Source organism: Chionomys nivalis, chromosome 2 (genome assembly GCF_950005125.1).
Source record: "Chionomys nivalis chromosome 2, mChiNiv1.1, whole genome shotgun sequence".
Classification (NCBI taxonomy): domain Eukaryota; kingdom Metazoa; phylum Chordata; class Mammalia; order Rodentia; family Cricetidae; genus Chionomys; species Chionomys nivalis.
This window is the reverse complement of record NC_080087.1, coordinates 99,262,477-99,289,510: the sequence shown is the minus strand read 5'-3', so window position 1 is coordinate 99,289,510 and position 27,034 is coordinate 99,262,477. Positions and strand designations below refer to the sequence as shown.

The 27,034-nt window shown below is 39.7% G+C and overlaps 1 protein-coding gene across 9 annotated transcripts in view; it reads left to right on the top strand.

The window, feature by feature from the left end:
• The window catches only part of Pam (peptidylglycine alpha-amidating monooxygenase), a 289,755-nt gene that overhangs the window by 161,279 nt on the left and 101,442 nt on the right, over nt 1-27,034 (top strand). For all 9 annotated transcript variants that reach the window (XM_057758219.1, XM_057758203.1, XM_057758211.1 and 6 more), the window contains exons 4-6: nt 4,917-4,974; nt 15,127-15,214; nt 26,439-26,524. In XM_057758219.1, coding sequence (XP_057614202.1) covers nt 4,917-4,974; nt 15,127-15,214; nt 26,439-26,524 — 232 coding nt within the window. The remainder of the gene's footprint in view (nt 1-4,916; nt 4,975-15,126; nt 15,215-26,438; nt 26,525-27,034) is intronic.

Here is a 27,034-nt window from a genome sequence, read left to right as displayed (position 1 = left end):
TTCCTTCATATATTTGTGTATGTGTGCCCATGTGTATTGTGTGGTCATGTGTGTGCTGGGCTGAACGTGTCAAAGTTAGAGCAATATTTGACAGTTAACTCTCTCTGTCTCCATTAGGTGGTTTCTGGGGAGTGAACTCACATTGTCAGGATTGATAGTGAACCCCTTTCCCCACTGAACCACCACTTTAACCCTAATTATTTGAAATATCTTTAATAATTGTTCGACAGTAAAGGCTGTAATTTCAAGATATTGTTTACCAACAGTATTTATAGTGTTCATCATTTTAAAAAGCATAATTGGCTTTGTTGTCCATACCAGTGATATAATTTATTACATCACAAAGATGATGTTTTTCATTCATTTGTTCATATATTGTGAGAAAGGATCTTGCTATGCTATTCATTCTGGCTGTCCCAGAAGTCACTCCATAGGCCAGAATGGCCTCACACTCTTGGCAGTCTTCTCATCTGCAGCATCATGAGTGCAGGATAGCAAGTATGAGCCACCACACCTCTTGGCACTCTCTTTTCATCTTTAATTAAGTGCATTCTTTTCTTGACGTCATTGCCTTCAGCAGTGTGCTGTCTCATCAAAAGTTTCTTGCTCTGCATTTCTGATTTAGTACATGAAGTCACATAACACTAACTTTTTGGATAGATTATTTCTTACAGCTGGGATTTCAGCTTAAAATATATGCATTATTGGTGACAAACTCTAAAATTAATGTATTTCAGTAAAAAATTATAATCACCAACATAATCCTTCAAGAGTTTGACAAATACCATTTTCCAACCTATTTTCCAAAAAATTACATCTCAGGAATAAAAAAAAAAAAAAAAAAAAAAAAACACTATTCATCTACTTTTTTTTTTTTTTGGTTTTTCGAGACAGGGTTTCTCTGTGGTTTTGGAGCCTGTCCTGGAACTAGCTCTGTAGACCAGGCTGGTCTCGAACTCACAGAGATCCGCCTGCCTCTGCCTCCCGAGTGCTGGGATTAAAGGCGTGCGCCACCACCGCCCGGCACTATTCATCTACTTATGAAGAAATTTAATTTTATTTGAACATACAATTTAATCTTTATAGAAAGTAGAACCGTGAGATTTTTTAAAGGCTAGTCACAATCACAGTTTAAATAGATTAAAACTGAACCCAATGAAAATGACAAGAACTATACCCCATTATCTCTGATGCTCTTCAGGCGTGAACTAGAAGACTTGTAATCCTATTCCAACATTAACTACCTGGGTGGCCTTAAGTGGATTAGCACAGTGACTTTTCTGTTAAAAAAATAAGGTGATGTACAGTCTGCTAAGTCTTCTCAAAATGCGCTCATGAGAATAAAACAAATAGCATTGTAAAGAATATATGCACTCATGTTCTGCCGACCTTGAGACCGCTGAAGGTGTCCATGAGTCCATCCTTTCCCATTCGTCTGTCCAGTTGCACTCTAAAAGTGATGCATTCTCTATGTATATTTTGGATTCTTCTTACCTTAGTTGTAAGTAACATATCATAGGAACAGTATATTCCAAAACAAAACATCCTGGTTTTTTTTTTTTTTTTACAGCTCTTTCCCCCATCTTATTGAACTGTGTGGTTTTCAGAGCTTTCAGCTGAAGGCAAATTATTGATTTGATATTCTGTATTTTAAATGAGCTCAGTTTTAAGGAAAAGCCATATACTTTTCTCTTCATACAGAAATTACGCTTTATTTCAAAAAGGGATTATAAGATGGCAAATCAGACTATGATGGTTCATGGTCGACACTGATGCTGAACTCGGTATTGTCTTTGCTCTCCCAGAATAATTAAGATCTTGTCTTTGTCTCATTCCACTTTTCTCTTCCTTTTCTTCCTCTGTCTCTCCTTCTTCCCTTCTTCCCCCATACTTTTATTTCCTTTCCTGTCTTTTTCTTCTTTGCAATTGACTTTAGCAGCTTAGGAAATAGGCAGCTGAAATGTAAACATTTTCATGGCAAAAGAAGTTATCTTCTAGGAATGTAAATTCATAAGAGAAAGACATTCCCAAGTTTTTCTAATTTTAAATTGAGCAGCTGGTAAGATGAATAAATCACACCATGAATCTGATATTAACAGTAGTTTTCTATGTTTGTATATTGATATATATATAAAATCTTCATGCATTGCATTTTGGCATTTAGGTTTTATCAAGAGAATCAGGTTGTACAATTTGATGTGTCCCTTTAACTCAATACCTTTCCTATTCCAAAAATAAGCTTGAACTCGATTACAACAAAAGAGTAAAACCAACAGTTTTTTTTCCAAAATTTTCAAAGGAATTTTGGGTTCATTTGCATTTCATCCCAATCACTCGGGCTTTCAGTTATAAGTAGACGCTTAACATGCTTTTTGGTGCTATATTTGCTTTCAAATCGCTATTTGTCATATCACTTTGGGTTATCTGTGATGTGTTAGATGAGCTGTGTTCCGATTGCAGCTACTCTACTCACGGGTTTCCAAGGCCTGATACAAGTTCAAGTGAGAAGAATAGATTTTATTCAGTTGGGACTCTGCTTGGGGTAACTAAACCATTGTGGACAAAATGAACCTTTCCAGGACAAAAATTGAGACAACCTTTTAAGTTTGGGATGTGCTGATGATTATGAGAAGGGTTTGCCTCTGGACCTCGGCCACCAAAGTTTGTTAATTGGCATAACTGGAAGGAATATCAGGAGTTTTGTATCTTTATAGCAGGCTGTCTTAGTGTGGGGCAGAGTGGGGCACCGGGAGCTGAGCAATACTCCTTGAATGTCACAAGCCCATTAGAGATAGTAGACTGCATCTTAAGAGGCAGAGGAAGGAAGCAGAATTGGAACCTTTGCAAAGTAACTGCTGTAATGGACATCTAGGCACCTAGCCCTATGTACTACCTTTAGGCTGTTACAGACAATAATTTTTGTTTGCATAGTGAAGCAGGCCTCTTAAAAGATGGTAGAGTCATTCTAGAGGTGCAGTGTTAAGCTGTGAAACTTGTGTTGGTGGTTTAGCAAGTCTCTTGTGTGTATTTATATGGAGGAGTCAGAAACATGGTTTGAACTGAGAATATGAAGCTTTTGAAGGTTAAAGCTGTCGTTGAGAAGAGGTCTCCAAAGAGCATGACTAGAATTTGATCAAAGGGACAGTTTTGTCTGTAGAACACCTTTCAGAGATTTAAAACCTTGAATTGCCTCAGTTTCCCCATCTGTAAAGTGGGGGTAATAACCGTGCCTATGATATAGCAGTGCATTTGGAAGTTGAAAGAAGTCAATTATGAAAAACAGTGACACGTAGTAAGACCTCAATAAATGTTCATGATCTGCCTTCCTGAGTTTAAAGTGGAGTGATCATGTCTGTCTGTCTTATTGTATTGCTTTAAACAGCACAGTAGTAGGAAAACACTAACTCGTGCTTGATACACAGGTATAAGCATAACTCTAGAAATAGTATTAGGGGTTATAGGAGTCACAGAAAATGTAGGTTCTAAATTTCTAAAATCACATGGTGTTAAAATACAAAAGAACACCAAGGTTACTGTTTTTAAGACAGTAGTTATTTTATAATATCATTTTTGAACACTACAATAATATTTATAAATAATTTTAGGCATGATTGTTCATGGTTTTAAGATGCTTAGATCCTGTTTTGTCTGTATGTATCACAGGATCTATGTACAAAGCTCCTTGTTCCCGCATTTTTGTGACTGTCTTGTGCAACTTGTCACACTTCACCACACATTTTCTAGCAGAGGTTTTAAGAAGTGAAACTATTTTCTCAACTGAAAAAAAAAGTCATAAAGAAAGGAGTAACAAGGACTAAATCATATCTGCATAATTTTCCAAATTTTATGATACTTTTTTTGTGTATTACAACCTCTTTCTTTCCTAAGACAGCGGTTAAAAATTAGGTTAAATGCACGATTTTTAGCTGATAACTGTACAGTTTGAGACACTCAGATGATCTGCATCCTCGTTGCTGGGGTCTGTTGATTCTGGCACTTTGCAACAGTAATGTCTGAAGTATGAATTATTGACTGAGTGCAGCTACGTCCGTATCAACCATAGCACACACTTCACTGCATACAGATTTCCAGCTAGGTCTTCTTCATAGGCCTGCTGTCTTCCGGTTCAAGCTTTTATTACTCAATTTCTCGTTTCACTTCTTTCTTGTTTAGAAATAGGGTCTTGCTACGATATGCAGGCTGGTTTGAATTTCTGGGCTCAGTCCCCCTGGCGCGTTTCCAGAGTAGTTGGGACTATATGCATACACCGGCACACCTGGCTCACTGAAGAGTTTGATGCTACTGTAAATAATATTAAAAGAAGAAAAGTGATCATTTTGATAAAGGAACAATTACTGGGAAAGGAAGACTAATTTGAGATTATGTTGGTTTCTTCAATGAATGACATGAAAATTTAAAGTAAGAGAATAACCATATGCAACATTCTATCTAAAACCAACTTTTTGCTGTTAATATGTGTGGTAATTAATGTTTGTGGCATATGTAAAATGATATAGGAAATTACTTAATTTGATGAATAGCAAAGATGGTCAGAATTACCTCTGATGTAGTTCTCATTTTATTCTGATTTCAACTCAGATGTGTCTTACTTATTTTTAGAAAAGTGTCTCATATGTTGCCTTTTAACTGCGACCATGCTAGAAGTATCACTCAGGATGATGACCCTTGTAAGTGGGCTTCAAAATTGTTTATGAAAGCATGGTATAAAACATTTTAGTATCTCTAAGGTACTCAGACTCGGCTTTTCCGTGAACGTACTGCCCAGTCTTCGGCAGCATTCTCACCTCGCTGGAGTGAATCTTCCCCTTCAGTATTAGAAGCCATGAATTCTTTAATAATCATTTCAATCTTCTTAGTCATTTAAAATGGATTTTGTTTATTTCTCTTTTTAACAGTCTGACACATACTTCTGCATGGCCATGCGTCTGCCTGTGGAGGAGGAGGCCTTCGTGAGTAAGTACTCTTTGGATAGTGGGGGACTGGAGAACAGCAATTTGAAATCAGTAAAAGGTTCTCTTTGGTGCTTATGAGTGTATTAATCTTCTCCTGTCAGTTTCCAAAATGCATTTATCATGCCTAATGCGAAAAGAAACTACAGGCAGCTGCTGGAGACAAGATTACAAACTGTATCCGGAGAGATTCACGAGCGGTGGTAGCAAAAGAGTTGCGTGAAGATGTCAATAGTCACCAGTGCTGTGTGGTCCCATTTGTACAGTATTGGCTTTCTGTCTGTAACTGGATTCTCAGTTCCTCTGCACTTAACCAAACTGTTTACCTGATGGTCCGTGTTATAAATAGAGTACACTTAGAATCAACGTTGGGAAGTGGAAAATTTTACTGATCAGACAGTTAGGTGGATAAAATAGAAAGGAAAAGAAGAGAGGGCAGAGAGAAGAAAGAAGGGAGAGAGCGTGGAGAGACGATCAGAGATAGAGAAGGAGGGTTCATTCTCTTACTTACACTGTAGCCTAAGGAGACTCTTAAATGACAGTCCTTCCCAGATGTGCCTTTCTGTCACCTAGGAGAAGTGACAAAGCACCATCTTCCCATATAGATTGTCTTAAGGATCCCTCATGTCAGAACTTTTAATATTTAGGGAAAACAAGTGATTGACACATTATTAGTGCTCTTTTTTTTTTTCTTTTTGTTTTCTCCTTCTCTTTTCTGGCTTAAAATGTTGATGTTCGGACAATAATGGTAGTGAGAGTTGTACTTTGGTCCCATGCAACTTATTTCCTCATGGACTGCCTGCAATGGCTGTTATGTGATTACTAAAATGTGGACAGTGTAGCCATGAGGCCGTCTGAGAATGAATTTTCATGAGGTGCTTCCCGCAGGAATGCCCATTATAGACCTGCAAAGCCACATTTGCACGTAGTTTTCTCTCTCTCTCTCTCTCTCTCTCTCTCTCTCTCTCTCTCTCTCTCTCTCTCTCTCTCTCTCTCTCTCTGCACTCTGGCTGCAATAACGACAGCAGAACACAACCCTGCAACAACAGTCTCTGTACAGAATTGCTCAGTAGTTGATCTCCGAGAATAACACCATGACAGGCTGAACATTGCCTGGAGGGTTTTTGGTGTAATAGTTGGACATTACCCAGAATAGGCTGAGGAAAGGCAGTGTTCCCCCAAGGCTAAACTGAGTAACTTTAAAAATAGAAAAACAACTTAAGGTCCTAATTATAGTTTTTTGAATAACCCCAAATGTAACTTAAAATATATTCATTCATATCCTTGTGTTGGCTGCCTAGGAGAGAAAAATATTTACCTATAAAATGGATTTTTTTTCTTTACCAGTATTACATTTGCTCTGTTTAAGTTTAGGGATGGTTTTCATTCCTTCCTTGTCACACTTGCTTCACGGAGACGGCCATCCCGCACACCTGTGTAAATACAGTTGTCGTAGGTCACAGCAGTATTGAGGGTTTCACCTTAACAGTTAGTGCTTTGTGTTTGGAGGCTGTGAGAAGGGTGTGGTTTCAGGGCTGGTCACTCTCAGACTATAAATATGCCCTGAAATGTGTTAGTGCTGTCATAATATTAATGTGCTTTCTTTCACATAATTTAAAACTGTGAAGCACAAGTAAGTATATTCAGTCAAGCAACTGAGAACTCATGGGCAATCCATGAAGTTCTGTGCTGTCACCAGGCTACTAACATTTCTTTATTTTCGTAGCTCTCTCTCTTCTAAGATTAAACTGCTTTCAGTTCCAAGGCCGTCACCCAGTCTTCTAACATGTTTTTAGCATTTCTTTCTTTTTTATTACTGGAAGGATCTCATGCATATAGATTTTCTTACCTGTTGGAAATGACGATTTGTATCAAGGTGAGTCCAGCAAGTAGCCTGTCACCAACATTCATTAGTAGCCCCTTCAGAGTATAAAGTAGAAAGCCAACTCTTAACACCAACTGACCATTTTTACAAAGGCATAAGTCGTAGGAGGAGCTGGGTGCCAACACTTCATAGTGACAGGTACCTAGATGTACCATCTGAGAGTCCCAATGTAGACATTCTCTAACAGGGTCTGATGAGGGAAGATCTCTGTACTTTCTTGTGCCTTGTTCCAGAGTCTTAATCTCAGAATTTATCTCTTCTGATAAGTAAGATTTGATATAACTCATTGGCAACACTAGGTTGGATTTTCTTCTTTAGTTTTCTTTTTTAAAAATATGGGTTATAGCATATTTTGATATTTGTTCTGTTTGCTCTTTCTCTTCTTAAGTTTCATGGTTCGTGGGGACAACACCCTCTCCATCCATGTGTATGCACATAGCACCCCACACATGCATATATGCACTATTATACAGAAAGAATTCTCAGTATTTGTGTTTATGTGACGTACGTAACTCATTTTTAAAAAGCACACTTAATTATTGAGAAATACTATGCCCTTCATCATGAAATTAATGTACGTCTATAACGTAGTTTTAGACTCATTCTAAAATAATAGGTGTGAATTAAAATAGGTACTTACTCTAGTGATGACGTGGAGTTTTATATTTGAACAAAATTAGAACTCTTTCTAAAACGTTGCTTTTGTTTATAAGAAAGAAGTCAAAGGCATGCATAGAGAGAGTTAGGGTAAATCTGCATTTGGCCACTGACAGTGGTGCTGTCTGAGAGGCGTTTCACAGACACTCAGAGGAATCGGCTGTGACAGCTGCTCACTCAGCCAGGAAATTTGACTGTCATCTTCATCCACTTGCTGCCCTTCACGTGGGTGACCAGTAAATAAATGTGTCTTTTCCTTAGTGAATGATGGCAGGTCCCTACCCGTCACATAACTCTGTGCAAATGAGGAAACCGTAGCTGAACTTCGAAATAAATGAAATTAACGTAATGAATCATTGCTTCTCTTCTCCTTAGGCCTGTACATTGATTGTCACACAACCCCTATTCCAGAATTGCACTGTTGGAATAGAATATTTCCAAATGTGTGTTTTCTTAAACAGCATTTCCACTGAGGTGAAAACTACAGAAATGGTCTGGTTTGGATGGTGCTGTACAAAAACCATCAGATACTGTGCCAGCAAACCCAAGGTCTAGCAAGCTGCAGTGCTTAGAGGCACAGTTTGTGGCTTCGAGAGCACTAAACCAGAGGCGTTTGTGCATACCTATGTCCTTATGACCTTCTGATTCCAAACAGGTGACTGGGTATCTCCTCCTCCCTTACTAGAATTTTATCCAACATAAAGTCCATAGCCTTCTGACTCGCAGGTGAATACTGAGAGCCTTCCAACGGGCACCATCAGGAGGTCTCCAAGCTTGTTGTTGGTGTTATTTAGTGAAAGCTACCATTGAAAACACAAATAAAGCAAACGATGTGAACAGTCTCAAGTGAGTGGATAGAGCCTCACTTCCTCAGTTTTAATTATGAAGTGAACATTGTCGCTGAACCTTTTCTCAGGATATTTTTGAATGTCCTCAATCTTTTAGCCGCCAAAACAGCCATGTTTCTGACATGACTATACCTGATAACTCCTAGACTTCGCTCGGGTAGTAAAGACATATAAGACTGGAAGTAGGAACCAGTTGATTGTATTTTATAAATCTAACTGTAGGAAAGTCTTTAATTAAATACAATAGTGTAGTCCACTTGGGGAAATTCCCAAGAGGAAAGTAGACAAGTTTTGATCAGGGCCTGAAAAATTGGCCTATTTTCATATATACAGGAGTGAGGAATAACAGGGGCCACCCAGAATGAGCACCAAGGAACTCACTGAACAGAGCTATGAGAAGCCATATTCAAGTGTTTAAAAGTGAGTGGCAGGGTGGTGGTGGCGCACGCCTTTAATCCCAGCACTCGGGAGGCAGAGGCAGGCGGATCTCTGGGAGTTCGAGGCCAGCCTGGTCTACAAGAGCTAGTTCCGGGACGGGCACCAAAGCTACAGAGAAACCCTGTCTCGAAAAAAAAAAAACAAACAAACAAACAAAAAGAAAAACCAAACAAATAAAAGTAAGTGGCAGCTAGACCGCTGCCTTCAAATGCCACCTTCACCATGTTCTGACTGCATGATGAGAGGCAAGTTACCACATAGCTTTACTTAAAACTCATCTATTCGTGAGGAAAGACTTCGCTCATAGTGCCGAGGAGACAGTGGTTCCCAACCTTCCTAATGCTGCAACCTTTAATACAGTCCCTCATGTTGCGGTGACCCCAACCATAAAGTTATTTTTGTTTCTACTTCATAACTGCACTTTTGCTACTGTAGTGGATCATGATGTAAATATCTGATACGCAGGATACCTAACATTTCACCCCCATCAACTGGTCAAGACCCACAGGTTGAGAACCACTGCTTTATGAGACATAAGCATGTGTCTGGCAAGGGTACCACACGATGAATGTTGGCAAGTTTAACAGCTGGGGAGCTAGGTTGTCTTTCAGAGTGCAGAGGGTGTGTACAGTGTTGGTGTGTTCAAGTCTGAGGTAGGAAATGGCCCAGTATTACGAATGTCCTTAAAAGGCTAGAACAGGAATATAGGTTTCATTCTGTAGGAAGTAAATCTAGGACCACTAAAGCAATAACATACAAAAATTAGAACTTAATGATGCTTATGCCATTTTCTGTCTTACAGCTTGGCTGATAAAATCTATTTGCTGATTCTTTTGTTCATCCTCCCGTTACCACGAAAGGCAGTTTTGAAAGGCCTGTCAGCTGGAGGTTTAATTCCTTCTTTATACTGGACTTGTTCATTCATCAGGATTATTGCATTTGCAGTTTATGTTCAATGTGTTTCTTGGTGAATTCTCCAACAGCAGCTGACATCCCCCATAAACTACGTTACAGATTTGTTATAAAGTGTACATCATTGTCCTTCTTCATAAGCATTAATGACAATTGTCTACTAAGCTTACTGTGTAAAAGTCTTCCATTGGAAAGTCCTTTAGTATAGGATTTGTAGGATTGCCCTATGTGATTGGGCAGCCAGCAGAAGACCGCTAAGGTATGCTTCAGGCCTCTCACATGCTATCAAAGAACTGTGGCACCAAGACCTTTACAGCTGTGGGTTTTCTTTTTCAACTGAAATATTATGAGCATTAAGGTTCATCAGCTCCTACGTTTAAATTACTCTTCAGAACAAGTCCTCTTCAGTTCCCTGCAGCAGTTTTGAAGTGTAATCTTTATTTAGTCCGTGTGAAGAAATGCTTAAGGGAGTAATATTAAGAGCTGGGGGATTTCTTTTCCAATAACACCTCATATTACTCAGTTTCTTAGGCTGTATACTTCCCTAGTTCTGTTGAGCATGGCTTGAATCACCAGAATATTAATATAATAAATATATGCTTACTTATTTTATTTTTGAGGGGCAGACACTGTGATGCCTGGGTGCAGGTCAGAGGGCAGCTTCTGGAAGCTCTCTTTACCATATGGGTTCTAGGCACCAAACGCAATTTGTCAGGCTTGGCAGAAGATGCCTTTGGCTGGTGACCAACGTCCAGTATCCCTGCTCTTTAACGTAGCTACAGATTCAGTCCAAAGCCATTCCATATGTGTTCTGGCTACTTCTCCTCCAGAAACGTGGCACAATCTAGTACAAAGCTGTAGGCGTGTCTTAATAGGGCAACTAGCAAATCTTGGGTTTCATCTTTAGAACTTGTTTTACAATTTTATTTTCAGAGAAACCTTACTCTGTAAAGTTAAAAGATGAAAGCAATCTAAAATTAGCTAAGAGTAGTTAACCAAAACCTGAAAATGTGTACACCGTTTTAGTCAGCGACTAAAAGCATGGCTGTAATTAAGATCACCTGAGATAGACAAACCTTCTACCCCAGGGCTAAAACCCAAGCCCTACGTTAGTTTAGCAAACTCCCTAGGTAATTCTGAGTTATAACCCAGCCTGAAAAGTACTGCTGAGTAAAATTATTTGACAGCATCTAGTAATATCCTTAGTATACTAAAGACAATTATTTATACCTAATCATCCCACTGGGAAGAAATAGGAACAGACTTAAAAACAGGTATCCAAACAGTTTTACACACACATACACACACACACACACGACTGTGTCCGATAGGTAAATAAATATCTAAGGTTGGTCGTTTTCCTCAAATGCACAACCTTAGCAAAAAAAGGCTAATGTAGCCATTTCCATTTGGAACAGTGTTGCTTATATGTACATTGAAATCTTCCAGGTCCTTGCTTCCTCCTCGAGGCTGAGCATGTTCTTCACAGCATTTCCAAGTCAGGAGTTCGATGTATCCAGTTTGACATGTATCCTGGAAATCCACTTGGAGAAATGGAGAGAAAACTGAGTGCTCAGTGAAAGTTTCTCCCAGGTCACAGTCTTGGAAATGTGCACCGCCCCAGCTGCAGGCTGATGTTAGCTAAAGGAGGCTATAAATCCCGGGAACTTCATGCAGTTAAAACAGACTTTGCTTGGAGCTCCAGAAATAGAGCTCATTGTCTGTCTGTCTTAATGTTCTTCCCACACATACTACTGTCTTTCAGTTGGGGTGACATCACCCTTCGGGGAGTCCTCCTACCTGCTCATTTCCCTGTCACCTTCCTCCTTTCATTGATAGGTCTGAGTTACTACTTTGAAGTCTTTTTCCTTCCAAGGTGGTTAGTCCCCAGGGCTTACCTACACAATTCTCCCTGCTCAGAGACATCAAGAGGCCTTCACCGTTAGCATCATTTCCCAGTAAACCACTGTTATCTTATTGCCCACCTGGAAGACTGATGGTGGTTGCTATCTAATCAGCTATAGTACTCAGCTTACATTCTCACGAGGCTGTGTTCTGAGTGATGTCACCTTTCCAAGGTTTTGTTTGTTCTGCCTGCTGGAAGAGTACACTCACCTGGCACTTTTTTCTTTATTGCCTCCCTCCTCCTTTTCCCTGGCATCATTTCTTTCTTTGGCATATGATAGGACGTCAGGGGATGAGGAGGAAGGGAGCGGTTTCTGTGAAGATAGGATTTTATGTTTGTAAACTTTGTTTATTGTTCTGCTGAGATCTCCAAAATCACGTGTATGTCTTCTGTTCAGTGGACTTTAACCCTATGCACAGGGGGTGGAGCCTTTGCATTTCTATAAGAAGTAGGGACTATAGAAATGTATGAAACCAGCCTAGGAAACGAACCTGTCAAACTCTCTTTGCCCATTTGTTGCCTTTAGGTGGAATTTTATAAGCTCTATATTATTGTAAGTCATCTGCTGTTTGCTTGAGATTTACATTTCAATATGACTTCTTTCAGCTGGAGGTATTTTTCATTTCAGTTTGCAATGGACTGTAGTTTGAGCTATAATTATAAAAAATACTTAGGTATATTTTTCATTAGACTATGAAAAAGGATGTCTGGCCTCATGTTTTTCACCTTGTGCCCATAATTTCTTTAGCATTTAAATTACATCTTGAATTTTGGGATGAATCTATGACTGGAAGAATAAGGTTTTGGTGGGGTGGTTTTTATTTGTTTTAGTATAAGTTTTATAAATGGGAACTGTGGAATTTTCTTTTGCAACTGCTTAATAATAGACATTTCTCATTTTAGAAATAAAACCATACTTACATCTAGTAAAGCTTTGGTGTAAAGCAAATAAGTACTATGTATGCAAGTATGTCAGGCTGAGGATTTAAAAGAGATGGCTGGAGAATTTACACTTTACTGAACACAGGGGGTCAGAAGGCCCTGGGGTTTAAGCAGATGCCTAGGCACCCCCATTCTCCCTCTCTTTGTAAAAAGTCCAGGCTGAGCTTATTGCTGCCTTCATGAAGGATCCTGCTCATCTGCATCTTTTTAGGGGAATTACTGATGACTCACCTTTTTCTGCAAAAAAAAGGTGGGGCAGTGTTCTCGACTTGTTTCTCAGGGAAGCCCTCATAGCATTAATATAAAACAGTTCAACTGATGTTTTCTAAAGGAATCCGGAGTGCCCAGGGCTTTCTCTGTCCCTTTGTCCCAAGCCTTCTCCAAGGTTCCTACTTCTGTCCACCCCACAGCTGTGCATTTAATCTGTGAGTGACTTCTACGAAGCGATCTCTCTCTCCCTCCCTGCCCAGCTGCCCCCAAGAGTCACAGTTCCACCTCTGCTGATTGCGTACAACTGAATGTTTAACTGATGCCTGAATCTCAAATTGTCAGGGCTCTAAAACCTTAATTCCTGGAATAAGCTACACATAGTTTTGTTGGTTGTTAACCAAAGTCTAGCAATGATTCAATGGTAAGAAAACTAGCTACTCCCTAGTAAAATAATCCAAGGGGATGAAAACAACACAGGTTATACAAGAGACCAGGAATGAGGTCCATGTTTGAAAACCATTCACAATTTTTCATGACTACATTTTTTTTTTTTTTTTTGATGGGAGGATAAGTGCAGAAAAGGGGCTGGAGAAAGGAGCCATCGGTGAAGAGCATTTGCTCTTTCCGGGGACCTGAGTTCCCTTCTCAGCACCCAAGTTGGGCAGTTTACCTGGAAGTCCAGTTTCAGGGATTCTCACGCCCTCTACTGGCCTTTGTAGGCAACTGAAAACATGTGGCATCTATTCATTAGACTCATATAAATAAAAAGAAAAAGTAGTTTTAAAAGTATAGATGTCCATAGAGTGATACAAACAATTTGAGAATTATGAGACATAAAATTACTAATTATATATTATACCCACGTAAATTTAAGTTGAATAAAAGACAAATAATGACAACTGCTTATACCTTAAAGCTTTTTTGTTTTGCATCTGACAAAAAAGGAACCAGAGAAGTTCCTGGGAAGATTCTGGAAGAGAGCAAGGAAGCATTGTCCTTCATGTGAGAGTGGCCAGAACAAACAGATATCCTTTTCTCTCCTCTGCTTCTCTTGCTAACAAACTATGACAAATTACAAGCTGTTGAAACTTTCAATTTATTATTTATGTCCAAAACAGCTTCAATCTCCCAGTTCCATTGTATTCTTTGTTTAAGTCACAGGACCTCAGGTGATAGGAAGTCCGAGTTCTAGGCAGCCTCTTTGTTATGTTTTAAGTGGTGCCATGAAAGCCCCATGATTTGGTTTTTAAGCTTTAAATTCTTGTTTACAGTGCGGTAAATGAAATGCTTCCAATCTCCTCTGAAAACTGTAAATTGGGTGGCCCAGAGTATGCTTCCCGTGCTTCCCGACCTGCCAGCAAGTCCGGTGCCACAGTCTGATGCAGAATGTTTTTATTCGATAAATACTCATGCCTCTGTATGTATTTTAGCAAGAAATGATGCTTTATTTATTTTTCCCCAGTGTCAAATAAAAATAGGCCAAAGGTACCTTAAGACACACTTGACATTAGACAACTTAGGGTTTTTGTATGAACTGGTGACACATAAGGTGCTACATCACAGTAACGTTCAATGAGGACAAGAAGGGACAGCAGTCCCTTCCAAATGGCAGCCTAAGTTCAGTATCAACCATTGGTAACACAGCTTTGAAATTATGTCTGTCTTCTGCACTGCTTTTCGCTTATTGTAGTATCTTCCACTGCTGATTCTGGGAGGAAAAGAGACTTACCATTACATAAGTGTCAGTATTATTTTAGCAACTGCACTGAGTTCACCTCGGATAAAATTTTACTTCTCTATAAGATACATTTGCACATATATCTTTGTTTCTGGAGGAAATTGTGTGTGTGTGTGTGTTGCATTGCACAATGACTGCTATTGCTATTTAAGGTGATACAGATACATTGTGAATCCTTTTGCTCATGTTTTCACTGCTTGCTATACCTTTTGTTTTACTACACCACTGTGCAGTGTTTCTGGTACACAGCACTCGGCCAAAAGTGGGAAGGAAATATATTGTGGATAAAATAGCCTGGAGCACTCACACTATGCCCGCATAATGCACTCACTGCATTAAATGGGACCGTTCATTTTCAAATGTGCGTGTTAATAGCAGTCTTTGCCAGCCTGTTTATTATTTTCTCTTTTTAATATGCCGTAGTTTACTAGATCCCTACATCAAATTATTAACTCGTACTTATCTTGAAAAATGTCAAATATCGGGGCATTTTGCCATTGACACATCAAAGCATCATGGTTATGTAGCGATCCAAACTCTTCAAAGATGTAGTCCCTTGTGACGGTGCCACACCGATGTAGAACTTGTATTCACACTTGTGTATCATTTTCTCCTGACAGTTGACTTCAAACCACGTGCCAGCATGGATACCGTCCATCATATGCTACTTTTTGGATGCAATATGCCTTCGTCCACTGGAAGTTACTGGTAAGGATTAGTGGGCTCACAGTAGAGTGTAAAGAATGTGAGTAAGGGTTTTGCAGTTGATTAACACGTGAATACCCCTGTTCGTTGGCATCATGTGGCTATCCGAATTATTCAGTCCACTGTGGAGAATATCAGCCTTTGTCACTGATTAAATGTTCCCACAGAGCGTGGAAATTGAGATTACTGACCCTCTGCTATCAGTTTTTGTGTGGTTCATGGTTGCACTCCTGAAAGCACGGCAGTTCTGTTCATGGTGATTTCTTTTGTCCCGTGCACTGTGCTACATAGTCTGTATATATCATTTCCTTTACCCTAATTTCTCTGCAAAGCAAGTGTTTTTATCCAAACTTCACAGACAAGAAGCCGGAACATCAAGTTTCCTAATTGACTCAGGGAATCGGCTGCCTGGAGGACGGGCATGTCTTAAAATCTCCGATTCCAAAGTCCTGATATTTTCAGTTTGACTTTGCTGTTTATTGACGTCGCTATTACGGTTTTAGGAATGGTTTTAATCACTCTGGTGAGTCTTCCTATTGTGCCACGATTATCAGTAAGCCGTTATGAAATGCTAATCGCAGAAAGGAGGTAGATGACGTGGGGGAAGGACCACAGTGCTCCGTTCCATTTTGTTCTTCAGTGTGTATTGACGATCTGTGAAGTCTGAAAACACCAATGCATTCTAAGCCTCCTATGTTTTTTCACCGCCAGTCGGGATCACTGTGAAGTGTTTAGCAGTCCAGAGTGACTGTCCTGTTTGGCCGTACACTGAGAAGGGGTTTGTTTTGATGTCTTGCTCCTACACAATCCTGTAGACCAAAGAACCTTTCTCAGTGTATCCTGACAGTCACTAGTCTGGGGTGAGGCTTGCGGTAGCGGCTTTCTAGTCATTTTGATAATAAGCAATTGTAATGTGTGTTTGGAACTTTGAAAAGCACAAGGCAATTAGTGGAAATCTCCATGGACTGAGTGCCATCAAAGCATTTGTTAATAGGCTTAAGTTATTTGATGTAATGGGCATATCACATAGGAACCAAACTCATGTGATTAGGTTTATATAAAAAAAATGGAATTAGAAAAAATGACCCCTAATGCCTTTTGATAGCAACATTTTTATTTTATCTCTTTAGCAAATTTTAATAAGTAAGATTCCACATTGAAAGATTATTCTTTGACAGTCATTTCTGACTGGAATTAGAAAAAATGGCAGCTAATGCCTTTTGATAGCAACATTTTTATTTTATCTCTTTAGCAAGTTTTTATAAATAAGATTCCACATTGAAATATTATTCTTTGACAGTCATTTCTGAGTCTTCTACAAATTGCACCCTTTGTATGCTTTAAAAAATATTCCTTTTGTAATTAGCAGTATCGTCTTTTAGATTGGGATTTATTAAGTAGGTAGAAAGAATGCACTGTTTGTATGTGCTTCGGCTTCATCTTGCCTGCGGGGATGATGTTATAATGATGCTAACCACTAAAACTTTATATAAGATGCAAGTTCTCTGTTTGCTGTTCTCATATAAAGGGAATGCCAAAGCAGTCATATTATTTTGGCCCTTTAAATATTTATTGGTATTCTTAAACATGCCATTTTGAAGCTTTATATATAAAATATAGTGCCCAAGACTTCCAGATTTAGTTGGGGGGGATGTTAAAAAAATACCAGTGAAAGTGGAATGTTGTGGTGATTGCCGTGTCTGTGTATGTTGTTTTGTTAAAATTAATATTTGAAAGACAACAGAAAAGAATGAAGAAGCAGCAAACCTATTGCTGGCTGCCCTGCGGAGGCCTCTTAGCTTATTTGGTTCATTGATTTTTAGATCAATGTTAGGTCAATCATAAAACCTCTTTTATGCTAATGTTTCAAAATTCTGTAAGTATGTATCATGTACCTTCTGTGAATCCACCGAGGAAGGCGAGACCACCAGGAGCTAGAGACGTGCGCAGAGGTAGACTCACCGCACCCACACATCCCATGTGCCTTGTCAGGATGACGCACCGCTGAGTAACTAGGATTTTGTGTGACACTGATTCGGTATCATTTTAAATGTAATTTAAAATATCTGCCTGGCCGTTCACATTCTCATTTAATCTATATATTTGAAATAATTGACTCTGTAACCATAAAACAAGGAAAATAATTGATACTATTATTCATCTTCTTTTAGCCAAGTCCAAAGTCTTCATTTAACATTTAAAAGTAGATATAGGAGCTTTTCAATATGCAAAGTAGAAGCCATGCATTAAGTAAAGCTGCCCTACTCACTCTGACTTTACAGTCTAGCCTTGCAGTTCGTTTAAAGTTAATATAGATTATTTTCTCTCCAGTGTCTGGCAAGCTCCATTCCTCTCTTTAAAAAATTAGAATTCATGGCACTTCATGGGCTGAACTTGTAGGTTGCTTCAAAAGACGTTGTGCCTCCTGCCCCCATCGCCTGACAGGCTCTGCACTAGAGATGGCCTGTGATGTTTTCCCATCGTTTGCCCTCCTGTGCTCCCATCTGGATCACACTAACACCAAAAATATGCCGGTGTCCAAAATTCTGTACTCTTTTCTGAAATTTGAACAATGAGATTTATCATATTCATTTTAAGTTGCAATTCTGTTACCCAACTCTTCCAAGACAGAAGGCATTTAAGTAAAGGCTCTCCAATGCTCAGGTGATTTTCAGTGTGATAGCTGTACTGATTTTTGATGCTTAGTAATATTGATCATCAGTTTATGTGCTAGAAAATTCCTCAGGGAGCACAAAGCTATTTTAACAAAGTGTAAACACCTAATAAGATATATATGATTTTTAGCAGTCAAGCTTGTATTTCCTGTTTTCTGTTTACTCCTGAGATCCAGTACTGTCCTTCTCTCCCCAGTGCCCGTTTCTCATGAGGTTTTTCTTTGCACTGCCAAATGTATCTTTAATATAGAAGGCATTTTTCCCCTGAAATTATGAAGTTATAATTCACCCTCTGTCTTCAGGCAGCACTTTTAATACGGAGGCAAAGAGCCGTTCTGATGATTCACTGTGGAGCTGCCCTCCTTTGCTCTTTGTAATCGCCTCTTTCTTCTGTTCATTAAAATATATTTACAGTTATATTAAGTTTACATGAAAATAGTAGACACAGCATGAAGCAGTTTTCATTATGGAGTCATTTTAATTTTAAAGTTTTTTTTTCCCTTCCACACACATTCTAGTCTTTTGTGTCTCATTCCAAATTAGCAGCTCACACTGTTAATGTGTCTAGTTAATTATATGCATGTGCGCTTAAATTGCATACGTTGATGCAAACCTTTTAATATACTGTGGGGTGGTCTCTTTATAGTTCGAGTGGGCCTGATGCTCAATTCCAAATTAACATACCTCTGGAGGATGCAAACTGGGACCAGCTGATGGGAAAGCAAACTCTCTGACGAGCCATGTCAAGAAGGCAGAAGTATTTGTCCCATGTAATCTAATACCTTCAGATGCCCGCCTGTTAATATGGAAGACAATTAGCCACATTTAGGGACCAAGAATGAGGAATAGCAGGAAGATGGGAACCAAGACGACAGTCGGCTGATTTATTGGCTGACTATGAGTCTAAGCAAGTGCACTACTCGCCACATCTCCAGCCCCTCTCTCTTAGGGATGAAAAAGAAAATGTAGATTACATGCTCGTGCATTTAAATGTACAGACCTCGACTAATAACTACTAAGTATGCAGGTCTTGGAAAATAAAATTTGCATTGTTCTATTCTGTGAATTCATTACTGCACCTTCATTCTTATATTAGTAATTTTGTCAATAAGTAGTTATTCACAGAGTTTCAAGATCTGAAGAAATTTAATAATTTTTATTTAAATAAATTACTAGCTTTTGGGGTAATAACTTTGGAGTGCTACTTTTTTAAAGATTTATTTATGTTTATGTGGTGTGCCTGTGTTCACGTGCCCACATGCCTGTGTACCATGCTTCTGAATGATGCCCAGAAAGCCAGAAGACAGTGTTGGATCCCTTGAGACTAGTGTTACAGAGGCCTGTGAGTTTTCCTGTAGGTGATAGGAACCAAACTCAGATGCTCTGTAAGAGTGGGAAGCACTGCTAACTGTCAAGCCATCTCTGCACCTTCGAGTGCCTTTTGTTGGTTTGTTTTTAAACATGTGTGATTATAGAGTTCTACATTTTCTGTTCTGTTGAGTGCCAAGTGTGGTGATTAAGCAACTGAAGGCAATTTAAGATTTTTTTTTTTGTCTTCAGAATATTGAGGGAACAATACTGAGAGGCTGCAGATAATTATGTGCTCTATACTTCAAGAAGATAGAGGGTTTGTTCCAAAAGTTTGATAAATGTTTTGAGTGTTCGAGGGGATCCATATGTGACACCCAACTTGAACTTCAACTATTGTAGAGTACTCTACTGATATAAACATTTTTATGTTATTTCTGCATCCGTTAAACTGTCTACATGACCAAACCCACCAAAATGTTAGACTGTTAGAATTAGTGGGCTTTTAATGTCCAGCCTTGTGCATGGCTGTCTGTGCATAGCTAAAACTATTTTTAGTTCTTATAATGAATTTTTAAACTGCTCCTAGTAATACTTATGACCAGCTCATCTTTGGGAGTCAGTGATGGCTTGTACAAGTTGTTTGATGTTTTTTTAAACAGGCGAGTCCCAGCCGGCTAAAGGAGGCCATTTCCAGCTGTTCTAACTTAGCATCAACCTCCAGTTAAAGAAGTAGAGTGCTTCCCTATCCCTGAAGTATTAGTTGAAATCCCTTTCAACTGCTTCTATTTATTAACCACCTGCTGTGTCCTTTTAAATGCCACCCTCTCCGCAGAGTCGCGGATGCTGAGGAGAGGAGGAAACACAGTAGCTAGAGCACATCTCTGCCTGCCTGTAGCACACTCTGCTTGGTTACTCACTCCAGTGTCTTTTTACCTTAGTGAGGATGTTTGCTAGGGAAAGCCCCAGTTCTGCTGCTTGCTTCCAGACCATAAGGATTTCTTGAGAGCAGGGTTTGCCTACACTGCCTGTTGCAGCTTCCCTGCATCCCGGGTACATTGAACACCTCCTAGCAGCATTCCAAGTGTTCCTGCAGTGCCTTCTTTGTTTCTTCTGCCGTTGAAACTTCTAAAAAATTGACAGATAGAGCACCCCTCTCAGCAAAACGAAAACAGCAAACCTCCCAAATCCACTTCATGTTAGGCACTATATGATGTGAATTTACGTGCAATCTTTTGTCACAAGTTTTTACTGGACTGGAATCAACTGTCTCTGCCTCCCTTTATTCATTGTTTATCTGTTTATCTGGGCAGGGTCTCTACTCCTTGCTGACCTTGCCCTGGTTCTTACCCCTATCTTTTGAGTGCTAGGGTTAAGACCACTAGTCTTGCTTTTGTTACTTTAGGAAGTGAATCTTTGCCCTCTTACAAGCTAGGCAAGTACCTACTCTACCAACTCAGCTACACCCTTATCCTCTTCCACTACGTTTATTTTACCTTAATATTGTAACTGAGTTATATGAGGATAGAAAACATATATCCATTGGTTAAAACATGGTTGGTATCTGTTCTGACTCTGAATGAACAGAGCTTATGTTCCTTGGCTAATAACTGAAGTGATAGAGTTGGCGGAAGGAGCCCCTTAGCATTTACTTGGGTTACTAGTGCCATGACTACAACCATTTTGACAGTTTCAAAAAGAGATTGAGGGAGCTAGAGTGATGGTTCAGCAGTTAAGAGCCAGAGGACCTGGCTTCAATTCCTAGCATGCACATGGCAGCTCACAACTCTCAGTGACTTCAGTTCCAAGGGATCAGACATGCTCTTCAACATCGACACCACAAAACAGCCAAATACATAAAATAAATACTTTTAAATAAAACACCCTGTGTGATTTTGATTATCTTTCCTTACAAGACCAGCATTTGAGTTAAACAATGTTAAACCATAAAATGTTACTTACTGAGCATCTTGGGTTCAAATTTTTTTTTGGTAGTTGTCCCCGGATGTTTTTTGTTTTGATTTTGAAGACAGGGATTCTCTGTGTAACAGTTTTGAATGTCCTGGAACTCGGTTTGTAAATTAGGTTGGCCTTGAACTCAGACTCCTGCCTGCCTGTCCAGAGATCAGAGACCTGCACCACCACATCCTGCTTAAACGGGGCTTCTAATCCTGCCTTATTGGGCTATGAAAGAGTAAGCTATGTGGTGTACAGTTCTTGTTGTAGAGCCTCCATGGAAGGATGGCTTGGTTTGCACTGAGAAATTGTGCTTCATTCCCTCTAGCCTTACAGACTTTATTGGCTTTCTCACTGGGGTAAGGGGTCTCACGGGCTGTTTCTATGATGTTGTTCATCAAGCTGCTCCCATTCTTGTTTCACGTTTCTAATTAGGTATTCTTTGAGTTACCGTGCACATGCATAACTACTACCCCGACGTTCACATGGGATTGTCTGAATTGGCAGAAATATTCCATAGGTTATAGCGCAGTTAATTATATTTGGATATTTAACACAGACCAGTGCAGTTTTGAAAGGTGACAGTATCCCACCCATGCCGTTAGTTATTATGTTGTGTTTCTAAAAATAAAAGAAACAAAAACAAAACCCACCTCTAACCTGATGTTAACTTTTCTGGATGTGGGCACTGGATACCTAATGCATTGCAGTTGGAATTTACAGCCTGCCTCTATTTGTTTCTTTTCCTGTTGATGTAATAAATTCCGTTACAAAAGCCTCTCAGGCGAAGGGGATTTATTCCAACTCACAGGTCAGGGCATATCCTTATGGCAGGGAAGTCAAGGCAATAGGAGCTGGAAGTCTCTGGTCACATCAGAAGCAGAGAGTGATGAATGCTGAGTCCCCTGCCTGAGATATGGTGCAAAGGGCAGCTAAGATGAGCCAGTATACCTGATAAAAATTGTCCCTCGCAAGCATGACCGGAGGCTAAAGAAGCCCACACAGTTGTGCCTGGAAGCTGCTTCCTAGGCAATTCCAGATCCCATCACATTGACAGTATACACTAACCTCATAAAACCATGCAGATTTAACTTCAAGACCTGACATCTTGGGTTTCATTTATTTTATCCAAAAGAAATGATAAGGTATCATTTCCCACCTTGCCTGAGTAACCTTAGGTTTCAAATAGCCCTTAACAGATACAACCAGGGAATGCTTTAATAGTCACTCATACTTTATAGGGATAATTCAACATGACAAGACTGTTCTCTTCCATGTTGGGCACAATCAAAACACCCCCATACCATCTGAAAGATTTCCTTATGGCTTAGAGGAGAAAGGTTTCCATAGGGAAGATCCAAGAACCCAGAGCCATTTTCACTTCACATGTTAATTGTTTCCCCCCTCCCTTTAAACTATCAATGTCATTTTTTGTTAATAGAACGTAAAATTGTTTTGTACCATCAATAAAAGTCATCTCTCTTGCTCTCTCAATTTACTTTCTTCATTTAGTTCTCACAGTTGTTAGGTTTAAGATTATTTTCAATTTAGTTCTCACACCCGTTAGGTTTAAGATTATTTTAAGTATCCTGATATTTTCTTTGAGTCAACGTTACTTAGTCATGTATTGAATACATTTTAAAAATATAGAGACATTGTTTTTTAATTATGCTAAGATTTCAAAACAATTATGTGTGTGGGTCTTTTGCCTGCATGCCTGTCTGAACATGGACCCCCTGTGAGCAGTGCCCAGAGATGATGTGGTCTGTCCCTCTGTATGCTGTGAATATGTTTTGTTACTATTGGTTAATAAAGAAACTGATTTGGCCAATAGCCAAGTAAAATTGAGCCAGGCAGAGATACAGGGAGAAAAAAGACAGAGTCAGGGAGATGCCAGCAACCTCCAGAGAAGCAAGATGTGAAGTGACACCACGGCCACGTGGCAATAAATAGATTACTAGAAATGGATTAATTTAAGTTGTAAAAGCTAGTTGGTAATAAACCTGAGCCATTGTTCAAACAGTTTGTAATTAATATTAAACCTCAGAGTAGATATTTGGGGATTGGCAGGCAGGAGAGAAACCTCCAATGTGCAGAGAAGCAAGAAGAGGGTGTAAGATTCTCTGGAATTGGAGTCTGTTTGTGAGCTGTTATGCAAATGCTGGGAACCAAACTCAGGTCCTCTGGAAGAAAAGTCAGCACTCTTAACCAGTGAACCATCTCTCCAGCCTCAAGCTGTGTGTGTGTGTGTGTGTGTGTGTGTGGGTGGGTGGGTGGGTGTGGGTGTGCGTGCACGCACACCCACACACATACATGCACACAGATTCCCATGAAAGCCAGAAGAGTTTGTCAGGTGTGCTGGGACTGGAATTATGAGTGGCTATGAGCCCAGTGTGGGTGCTAGGAACTGAACATAGGTTTTTGTGGAAGAGCAGCAAGCATTCCCAACCACTGGGCCATCTCTGTAGTCCCAAGATACGGTTTAAAAGTTGTTATTCTGTCAGACCTGATAAAAGTAGAACGTGAAATTGTTTGATGTTGTGACTGGGTCAGGGCAGTTTATTCCGCCTGAAATTTGATTTTAGAACTGCGTGTACACGTTTTCCCTTAAGGTATGATGGTATCAGTAACGTTTATCTCCCTAAGATAGTCTCTGCCGGTAAATCAATATCGTGAGTTGTGATGAAAGAAAGACTGGCAGCCGGAACTGGGCACTGTGGCTTCGCTGTGTGACCTTTGCACTTGCTTGAGCTGACTGACTCCCTGGGTTTCAAAGTGCAGCCAGTTTACAGCATTCCTAAGAGAGTGAAGAGCAGCCGGGCAAGTAATGTTTCAAATGTGCTGGGGCTTGTATTTTGCTTTTATCGTAAATTTTTAATTATTATTTTACATGTGACAATGCAGTATCCTTTTAGTCAACTCGGAGAAGTGTCTGAACATGTTAAGTGAAGGAAGCAAACTGCACCACCTCTTTGCTAACTGCCGGGCAGACTCACAGGTTCTGTGAAAACAGGACAGAAGGCTTTGTCTCCAAACTCGCGCTCCTGTTCTGGTTAAAGAGATGGATGAGGAGGTCAAGGCTTGCTGTGGTACTACAGTTAAAGAAGAGAAATTTGTGATAGAGTCAGAGGAGGCCTCCCTGACAAGGAAAACTAGAACTCGGCCTGGAAGTGGAGTGTATTCTTACTATGTTCTCTGCTTCTGTATTGAAAATTAACTTCCATCACGGGTGGTGGTGGCGCACGCCTTTAATCCCGGCGCTTGGGAGACAGAGGCAGACGGATCTCTGTGAGTTCGAGGCCAGCCTGCTCTACAGAGCTAGTTCCAGGACAAGTTCCAAAGCTACAGAAAGACCCTGTTTCAAAACACCCAAGGGGAAAAAAAATTGACTTCCATATCAGAGAAAGCGATTATCTTAACACTGCCATCACATGGGTATATTATGCAATTGTTATAAGGTATGGAAATTGCCACTGAAATCCTTAAGCTTTAATATCCTACAAGGAGTAAGATCTATAGTTCATCACCTCCGACAGTCTCATTTATTTAACTATTATACAAAGAAGCCAAGACAATGTTTATGCTTCTGGGCACTGTCCAACACCCTAAAGCCCTTTAACATGTTTGGCATGAGGATGTCTTAGACATTTGTTCCAAAACACAGTTCTCACATGGTAGAAATCCTTCATCTTTAGTGCATTGTGCTTGACAGTGAGCCATAAGAAACAACTGGTTGGTGAGTTTTACAATACACATTGCACAGTCTCTCTGCAACCTGATTTATAGAAGCAAGCACATTTGCTACGCATAATGTTTGGGACACCCTGGTGCTGGGTCTCTCGTTCTTAATTCTGATGTCCTTTTCCCCAACCCTATCCCTGTTTGTAGCAGAAAATCGGGCAAGAGTTCCTGGCTGAGTTTGAAAGAGAGATGGATTTACCAATGGTTTTTGTAGAGGTAACCTCTGTATTTTCAGATCTGCAGCCTTAGATCTGTTTAAGAAGCCACAACATCCTGCCTTTTCAATCTCTCCAGACCATATTTTTATCTTTGTGAGCCAGCTACCACCAAAGAAGCTGTATTTGTCTTTCTTCTTGATAGTTTTCAACCTTTATGGTCTGTTTTATTTCCTGCCTCTGACCTTGTTTGGCCCCAATTTTCCAAAACACAAACATAAAGCAGTATAAAAAAATGTAGCCTGGCCATGTTCTAAATAAATCTAATTCAATAACAGGACAAACCGAGGGTTATAATGTTGTTAGAAACAATATGATTTGCCATCAATTTATCATATATTAAATTAGGTCTACCAGAGGTCCTGACTATAACATTTGCCTGACTTACGTCACTATTATGGCTCTGTAAAAAGGGTTTACATATACAAGCTGTTGGGTTTTTAAGGGATGATTCATACCCCCAAGAATCACAACTGTTGGGGGACCCAGGGGAGAAACTGAAGAGAGGTTCTGCACTTGAGTGCTCCCCTCACCTTGAAGTCTATCCAAAGTGAGTAATGTTTTAATAAGGTGAGCGTTTTATTAAGCAGTGCATTACAATATGTAGTGCCTTGGTTTGTGAAGAGTTTTCCACTTATATCTCTCATTTGATTTATAGAATAGCTGCGAAAGGTAAATATCCCTGCATTACGGAGAAAGCTAAAACACTAAGTAGTAACACAAAGTGGCACTTGCGCCACATGAAAAATTCATAAATGCAAGCCAGTGTCCATAATCTTTTTAAAGTCCTGTGTGTATGTGTATGTGTGTCTCTGTGTGTATAATATAATCAAAAATCCCTGTGTGTATGTGTGTGTGTTTGTGCGTAGTATAGTCAAAGGCCCTTTAAGATGATTTACAATTTTTTTTTATCCTTCTGAGGACTCGTCTTTGTTGATAAAGGTCGAAAATGTATTCACAGCATCACTGATGGCAAAGGCAAAACGTAGATGTCACTGTCGTCAGTGTCTGTCTGGAGATCCGCTTCATTAGGTTTGCATATGCAGTACAGTGTTGAGCATTATGACTGGCTGTCTACCTGATTGCAAAGAGGGCATTTCACATAGGAATGTATCCAGGCATAGACTGTATATCCACAACAAAGGATTGCTTCCCATCCCTTTTTCGGGCGCTTCTTCCAGTCAGAACTTGCTCTAAACAATATTAGGCTATTAAGCCTAAAAATACAATGAATATATATTGATGTGTTTGACCTTTAAATACCTGCCCACATATGGAACTGTTTATAGATTTCATTGTCTGAGTTGTCGTGACAGCTACTTTTTTTTTCAGGTTTTGTGATGAAGGAACCTGTACAGATAAAGCCAACATTCTGTATGCCTGGGCAAGAGATGCTCCCCCAACCCGGCTCCCCAAAGGTACATCTGAAATGTCTTGTGTCATCTTACTAGTGTTCATCAGCGTATTAATGGTCCTTTCTAAAAGGATCGTATGCCTGTGAGCCATATTGCAGTCTCATTCAAAGTGCCAGCCTCACCTACATTGTACTGAAAGGCAGTTGGTCACTTTTTCTCACCTCTTTGGTAAGTAGTTTGCTCTCGAAACAGCTTGGATTGATTTAGAAAATAATCACGTGTACCTCAGGTCACCTTTGGCCTAAGGCACATTGGCTCTTGACAGCAGGAACATTTCCTGAGCCAAGAGAGCCCTGGAAATTAAATAAATTGCTGTTTCAGCAGCAATAATATTTTTTTAAGTCCTGGAACCTAGGTATTTAATGTAATGTCAAACTTAGCTGGCTTCCTGACTTTACCTGTAAATTGTTGATAGAAGCATCTCTGATGTCTGAGTGAATAGTGAGATGCTCTCTTATTGCAAAAATCTTCAGAATATTAAAAAGAGTGCATAGCTTGGTTATGGGATACATG